Source organism: Myotis brandtii, unplaced genomic scaffold, assembly GCF_000412655.1.
Source record: "Myotis brandtii unplaced genomic scaffold, ASM41265v1 scaffold144, whole genome shotgun sequence".
In the NCBI taxonomy this organism is placed as follows: domain Eukaryota; kingdom Metazoa; phylum Chordata; class Mammalia; order Chiroptera; family Vespertilionidae; genus Myotis; species Myotis brandtii.
This window is the reverse complement of record NW_005355159.1, coordinates 1,518,932-1,526,318: the sequence shown is the minus strand read 5'-3', so window position 1 is coordinate 1,526,318 and position 7,387 is coordinate 1,518,932. Positions and strand designations below refer to the sequence as shown.

General features: G+C 49.5%; 1 protein-coding gene across 2 annotated transcripts in view; it reads left to right on the top strand.

The window, feature by feature from the left end:
* The window catches only part of SNX1 (sorting nexin 1), a 43,742-nt gene extending 36,704 nt beyond the window's left edge, over window positions 1-7,038 (top strand). The window contains exons 10-16 of one of the 2 annotated variants that reach the window (XM_014535473.1): window positions 686-799; window positions 990-1,083; window positions 2,121-2,326; window positions 4,687-4,830; window positions 5,363-5,443; window positions 5,936-6,007; window positions 6,605-7,038. In XM_014535473.1, the coding sequence (XP_014390959.1) occupies window positions 686-799; window positions 990-1,083; window positions 2,121-2,326; window positions 4,687-4,830; window positions 5,363-5,443; window positions 5,936-6,007; window positions 6,605-6,655 (762 nt within the window). In that variant the 3' untranslated portion in view covers window positions 6,656-7,038. The other variant, XM_014535474.1, reaches the window with a different exon arrangement.
* The last annotated feature ends 349 nt before the right edge of the window (window positions 7,039-7,387 follow it).

Genomic DNA, 7,387 nt, shown 5'->3' with positions numbered 1-7,387 from the left:
AGTGGTAAAATAATGCCATATTGAGGATTACTGCCCTAAGTGTCCTAAATCTAATTTTTCATTATGGTATGCTGTATATATAGATTTTTCAGCATCCCTTCCATCCATGCCTTAGGAAAGTTCTGAAAGACTGAACCAATCAAATGGTTATAAATATTTGGCTCTTTTTTTTTTTTTTGCTTAATTAGATCATCGCTAAACATAGCCACAATCTGAATAAATAACGTTCCTGTCCTTGGATCTTTAATCACTGGGGAAAATCCAAATAGAATCAGAGCACAACTTCAAAGACTTTCAAGACCTTAAGTCCAGGTGTGTGCAGAGTATGCTAATCCAAAGGAATTTTTGACTTTTGACAAAAGCATACTTGGTATTTAAGCACTTCATGCCTGGGTGCGCAGACAATTTCAACATGAGGTCACCTGGCCCCATAACATTCATACACTGCTTTCTGCATACACTATCAAAAGCAGAAAATGTTGCTGATTCTGTTTAGCATGGTCCTTTGATATTTTTTTTTCTGTACATGCTGGTTATAGATGTGTCTGCCTTTGAAAACAACAATCTACAGTTCAAATAATTTGTTTGGCACGTTTTGGGCATGCCATCTGATAGATACTAATTCTTCTGAACCTAAAATAGGGGCAGCAGATAACTTGCCATCCCCGCCTTCTTGGTCTTGTAGCTGCCACGTGCTGTGGGTACCCAGACATTGAGTGGCGCTGGTCTCCTCAAGATGTTCAACAAAGCCACAGATGCAGTTAGCAAAATGACCATCAAGATGAATGAATCAGACATTGTGAGTAGCCCTGTGCTGCCCCCACTCCCTCAGGCTTACAGATCGGAAGCCCTGAGGAATCCTGGAATTTCTGAAATTAGAGACTTTCTTTTTAAGATAATTCAGTTCCTTTTTAAAAAACTGCTAAGGAAAGACTGCGCTGTACCTATGTGAATAGCTTCCATTAAAGCTCTGGGCTTGTGTGTTTCAGTGGTTTGAGGAGAAGCTCCAGGAGGTAGAGTGTGAGGAGCAGCGCTTACGGAAACTGCATGCTGTTGTAGAAACTCTAGTCAACCATAGGAAAGGTAACAACCTCTGAATGCACTTGAAGCCGGGGGAAATTGATGTCTCCAATGAGTTGGACATGGGAGGGCATGCTGTTCCCAAGCCTCTCAGCCACTCAAATTGAAATTTTCTGCCCACCTGGTCCTGATGTTCCGATCGAAAAGATATGCCTGCATCTCCTGGCAAGAAACATGACTCAGTCACTGTGGGCCTTGTACTTTCTACCTGGGCAGGGAGCCATCCCAGGTACAGCTAGACCTGGGACGTGGGCTTCTGTTGGTATGATTTGAGTTGGTGGCTTATATCCACAGAATGATATCCCAGACTTTAGCTACCTGGTCAAATGAGCAATTTGTAAATGTAGGGAAACCAGGTATGTCTCCTAACCCTTTCTCATTTTTCTTTAGTGAGATTTGCTAAAGGGCTAGTAAATTTTGCCAAGTTTGAATGCTTTCCTTTTCTGCCTTAAGCATGCTGGATCACCAGAAACCTAAAGAGGCAAAAACCATTAGAATGAGACCATTGCAAGGGTTGGCCCAGGGCCTACTGCTGTGCTAGGAATGGTTTTTACATTTTTAAAGGATGAATTTTTTAAAAAGCACGTAAGACCAAATGTGGCCTGCAAAGCTTAAAATATGTGGCCCTTCACATAAAAAGTTTGTCCTGCTCTAGAATATGCAAGACTGTGCAGCGTGCACAGCATTCACTCTCATGCAGACAGGCTTCTTACCATGAGCTCTAGCACAAACAGAATCGTTCCTTTGGCCCGTTAGTATTAACTGGCCTCTGGCTCTTCAGGAATAGTGGAGCTGCTTTTCCCAGGTAGACCCAGCTAGTGAAACTCACGCTAGCAGGTGCCTCTCCCTATTCTTGTGGCCAAGCTGCATTCCCTCACTTTCTGAATGCAGTTGACTGTGGTGTGACTGGGCAGCATCGCTGAGACACGCCAGGCACCAGCTGACTTGTCCCTTTTCTATTTTTGTTTTTGTGTCGTTTTGGTTTTGACTTGTCCCTTTTCCTTGTGAGGTAAGAGGCTCTGCTGTCTTCCTCCTTCCAGAGCTAGCGCTGAACACGGCCCAGTTTGCCAAGAGTCTAGCCATGCTTGGGAGCTCAGAGGACAACACAGCCTTGTCACGGGCGCTCTCCCAGCTGGCTGAGGTGGAAGAAAAAGTTGAGCAGCTCCACCAAGAACAGGCCAACAGTGACTTCTTCCTCCTTGCCGAGCTCCTGAGTGACTACATTCGCCTCCTGGCCATAGTCCGAGTAAGCTTCTGTTTCCTCTTTCTCCTCCCCTTGACTTCATTTGTCTTCCCTTTGCTGTTCCCCTTCCCAAAAAAGTTTCATTCATTATACTTCAGAATAGCTGAAACTTTTTCTATTCTCAAGAGAGAAGGCATCCTGTGAACCAAGAAATCCATTTAACTGTTAGCTGGTTATTGCTAAGTCATTTTGAGGCCCACAGCCAGTTTTTTAAATGCATTAGGAGAAAAGACCACTCTTGAATTCCCAATACACCCCTCCTTTTTATTGAAGCTGGACAGCGTCCTCATGCTCCTTTCTTCAAGCAAGGCTTATGTCATGGCGCCCTGGCGCAGTCATTTCCTCAGTCCTTTGGTCTTTGCCTCCTTAACAGTAAGCGGTGGCTCTGCCCTGGTAAGAGCTCTTGCTGGCTTCCACTTGTCCTCCAATGTGAGCAGTCAGGTAACTACACAGAACCAGCTTGGCATTGCATGGAGGAGTGTGGCCAGGGGCTGAGAGAGCTTGTCACCAGAGCCCTTTGTGTGCTGTGCTGACCACACTGGTAACAACACTGCAGCCTGCCCCTCAGGTCAAGCACCTCACCTTTTCTCCTGGTGACCAGGACACTGGTTTCCCATGACCTCTCGGAGCAGCCCAGGAAGCTTCACTGGGAAGTGGGATTAGCTCTCGCATGACATCCCTGAGACAGAGGAAAGAGCCCTGTAAGGCCTGAGTCTGCCTCTGATCTGACGGGCCCAGAATGAATGAGCCTCTGAGTTGCTACGGAGCCACCTTCACTCCCCATCCGCCATCTCCCTGCACAGAGGCTCCTGTGCTGTCAGGAGCCGAGCTGCTCCAGGGCTCTCGTTTCCTCTGTGGGGCTGCTCATTGTCCTGTCACTTTGCGTTTTGGTTTGCTAACCCAGAGTGATAAGAGCTGGAAAGATAACCTGCTTTGGAATTGTTAGAACTGGTCAGACTGCTTAGACTGGAGAGCCATTCCAGGGAAGAGCACTCTCTGGGGAACCTGTCAGAGAGGAGCATTGTTTGCCTGGGCAGGGGCAAAGAGCTTGGATATGGTGCCTGGGCAGGGGCAGCCCCTGTGGACAGGGGTGAGGGAGGCCTGGCCTAAAGCTCCAGGTGCTGGGGCAGCAGGCCTCAGAGCACAGAGCTGCCAGCTGGGCTTTTCCCTGAGACTTTGCCTGCCCTCCTCATGGTCGTGAGCTGGTGGTGAGAATAGAGAGGGAGCAGATTTCCTCTGCCTCTCCCCAAAGTTGGGCTGTACCGCTGTGAGCCCTGGGGTTAGGCTTGGGTCTTACTTGGGTATGAGGTCACCCTTTACCTAATCCTTTGACTTTGAGCTGTTAAGAAATTTCAAGTGATCCTAGTGGCACTACTGGGGAAAGTAAATTTGGTGGCATCTCACTCCCTGAGGTTCAAGTTTCAGCAAAGCCCTGTACCTCGAAAACCTCCAGGGAACTTGTTATGCCAGGAAGGGGAGCAAATGGAACAGGGCTGAGAGGCTGGCCACAGGCACACATCTTTCCCCCAGGCTGTGTCTGGAAGCCTGCAAAGCCAGTGGGGATATGGGATGGTTTGGTTAGGCCAACAACTGTCGTCTGGAAATCTTGATTGTGGGCAAGTGACTAGAACCAGGGAAAACCATCAAGTGGATTTTAGGGAGCTTCTTGGGGCACTTGATAGCCTAGAGCAATTGAGTGTATGGATGGGGCAATAGCACCATGTCCCTGAGGGGCCTTTAAGTGTTTAAAGATCTATTGAGCTAACCCTGTATAGTATTTGGTTGTCAGTTTAAAGGTTGCTTTCTTATGTTGGCCTTCCCTGATATATCTCCCAGGCTAAGCTAGGTCCCCAGTTTATTAAAGTACCTGCTTGTTTTCTCTGTACTCTGCATACTTATAATTACTTATTGGTGATTATTAACATAATGTCGGTCTTTTCTAGTAGAGTATAAGCTCCATGAAAGGAAAGCCATGTGTGTTTCATTTCCCACTGTGTTGGTAGTTCCTGGCACATGGCAAGCACTCAGGAGGAGTGTGTAGGTTCATGGACTGGCTGGCCTGAGGGAGGCGTTCAGCAGCTGTCGTACTGGGCACTGGCCTCAGGCCACCTCTGGTGCTCCCAGCCATCCAGCCTTGGGAGTGGCATGCAGCAGCATGGCGCTGGCCCGCTGGAGGCTGGGAGAGGAGTCTTACCCAAGCTTCTGCTTTTGACATTAAACTTCAGCTGGGCACTAACACTGGGCTGCGAAACCTGCCCTTGCTCTGGTCCTTCCCCAGCCCAGCCACTGGGAAAGCCCCCCCAGGCGGAGCCGGTGGAGCTCCTGAGGGCTGGTTGTGCTCTTCCCCAACACCTCACCCACAGGCTGCCTTCGACCAGCGCATGAAGACGTGGCAGCGCTGGCAGGATGCTCAAGCCACACTGCAGAAGAAGCGGGAGGCTGAGGCTCGGCTGCTGTGGGCCAACAAGCCCGACAAGCTGCAGCAGGCCAAGGACGAGATCGTGGAGGTGAGGCCCTGAAGCAGCCTGACAGGGTTGTTTGTGGTCCCATTGCACCCGATGCTGGCACGCCACCTCAGGTGAGAGAGGTGATTGAGTGTGAAGGACGGTGGCTGCTGGCTGGCCTTGAGGCCTGCCCTCTTCCTCTTCCCATTCACCCAGACTTCAGTCAGTCTCTGCTGGAAGGGTCCTGGCGAGGTCTTGGAAAAGGTAATTCAGCTATGCCCCCTGGTGAGAACGAATTCAGTTCTTTGGGCGCCAGCCTTGTTGGTGAGGACCTGACCAGAGCTCTGCAGTTACAAGCTTTCCCAGATGCAGGATCGGCCTGCAAACCAGGCATCCCTTCCAGCCAGCCCCAAGGTGGCCTTCTGCCAGACTCTGACTTACACGCTAAATCCCCACATGCTATCTGATCTTACCCAGAGGGGCAGACAGACAGAATGACCAATTGAGGTCTCAAATATAGGATTGCTGTCCAAAGACAAAGACTAATAATGATACCATAACGTTAAGTGATCCTTTTTTTCCTCTTTCTTCCCAGTGGGAGTCTCGGGTGACTCAGTATGAAAGGGACTTTGAAAGGATTTCAACTGTGGTCCGAAAAGAAGTGATACGCTTTGAGGTGAGATAGAAGATCTTATTCTCACAGGTGTGCCGTGCCTGCTTTAGTAGTGGTGTTGGTTTTGTCCAAGTCTATTGAGTAGAGAGACAGGTGGAGCTGCCAGTAACTTGGCAGTTGTTGTGAAAAGGAGTGGCTGTGTGTGTGTGTGTGTGTGTGTGTGTGTGTGTGTGTGTGTGTCTTCATGTTCACGTCTGTGTGTTTGTTCCTAAGGCACTTGTTGCTGCTGAACTAGAACAGTTAGACACAAAATAAAACTTGCAGCTGTCATATACCCTGTGGTCTCCTGTCCTGTCTCCTCCCTTCCCACACCCGCCATACAAAAAACCTCGAAAGACCTTGGCAGAGGCTGTTTGGCTGGAAATGATAGCTCTCTCAGCTGCTGGCTCCACTTCCTGAGCTTGTGCAGCACTGGTCAGCAGTACCCACCACCATCCTATCAAGAGGGGAAGAAGCACTGTCTGGGTGGTCAGTGTAGAATCCTGTCTCCTATAGAAAGAGAAATCCAAGGACTTCAGAAACCACGTGATCAAGTACCTTGAGACACTCCTGTACTCACAGCAGCAGGTATGTAAGTTACACACGACTTTCATCCTCTGCTGCGTGCTCCACAGACCAGCTGCCTGCTTGTGGCTTTGTGACAGGATGGGCTGGCCCTGCTGGAGAAGGGGGGTGGGGGGGCGGGCAGGGGGTGCCTGTGCCCTGCTATAATCAATAATTAAAAGTAGGCCCTGTTGCTCTAACATGGAACATCCAATAGGGTCTTTCGCTAAGCAGGATTGCCCTAATCCTAAAACGAGTTTGTTTTTTAAGAACAAACCCCAACTCTCCTCTCCCTTTAACCCCTTAATACCACCTAACCCAATCTATATGTGGAACAATGGCCCCCACTGTGAGGAGCTAACCGAGCTGGGCAAAGCTGTGACCTCCACGGGATGCTTCCTCTGGGGCAGAACCAGGACTGTCTTCAGAGATTATTCTAAGTCTAGAGAGAGATTGGGCCGTGTGGCTGGCCATTTCCTCAGCTCCACCTCCCCTCAGGCCTCGCTGTGGGGGTGGCTGAGGCTCTTGGGGGAGTGCCATGGCTCTGTGCTTGCTTCCCCTCCAAGCTCGGGCTCTGCCACCCGATGGGGGCACGTGCTTACTGTCCCCACTTCTTTACAGCTGGCAAAGTACTGGGAAGCCTTCCTTCCTGAGGCAAAGGCCATCTCCTAATGGACCAAGGACACCAGAGCCCACCTGCCCGACGCTGCCTTTTTATGCACTGTCCTCCTCCACCTCTGCTGGACCCTGACACATCCTGCCTAACCCGACTTCTCCCCTTCCGCCCTGCCCCACAACCAGCTGTCCCGTCATTCTAACCCTTCCTGCATTTAGCTTCCATATATATTTTCTTACCTGAGAGAATAGTTTCTTGCTTTAAGCAAAAGACCTATAATAGGTGGTGGAATTATGGGATAGGGTGGAGTATTGATATAAATATATAAATACATATGTATATTTTTCAGGATGTGGTTAGGAACTGGGAATAACGTTTTCTGTTACTCCTGATGGTGCCATGAAAAGATTATGTAATAAAATATTTTAAAATCAGGTCACCTGACTCAGACTGTGGTGCTTTTTCCTTTAGGCTGGGGTGCAGTTGGGAAGCAGGTCGGGAGTACTCCTAACCAAGGCGCTGCCCAGGTAGAGTAAGTTTCTCTCGGCAGGAGTTCACAACTTTGTGCTGCTGCTTTCTAGGGCAGTGGTCGGCAAACCGCGGCTCGCGAGCCACATGCGGCTCTTTGGCCCCTTGAGTGTGGCTCTTCTACAAAATACCACTTGCGGGCGCGCACATACAGTGCGATTGAAACTTCGTGGCCCATGCGCAGAAGTCGGTTTTCGGCCTGGGCGAGTCTATTTTGAAGAAGTGGCGTTAGAAGAAGTGGGGGGGGGACATATAGAGAG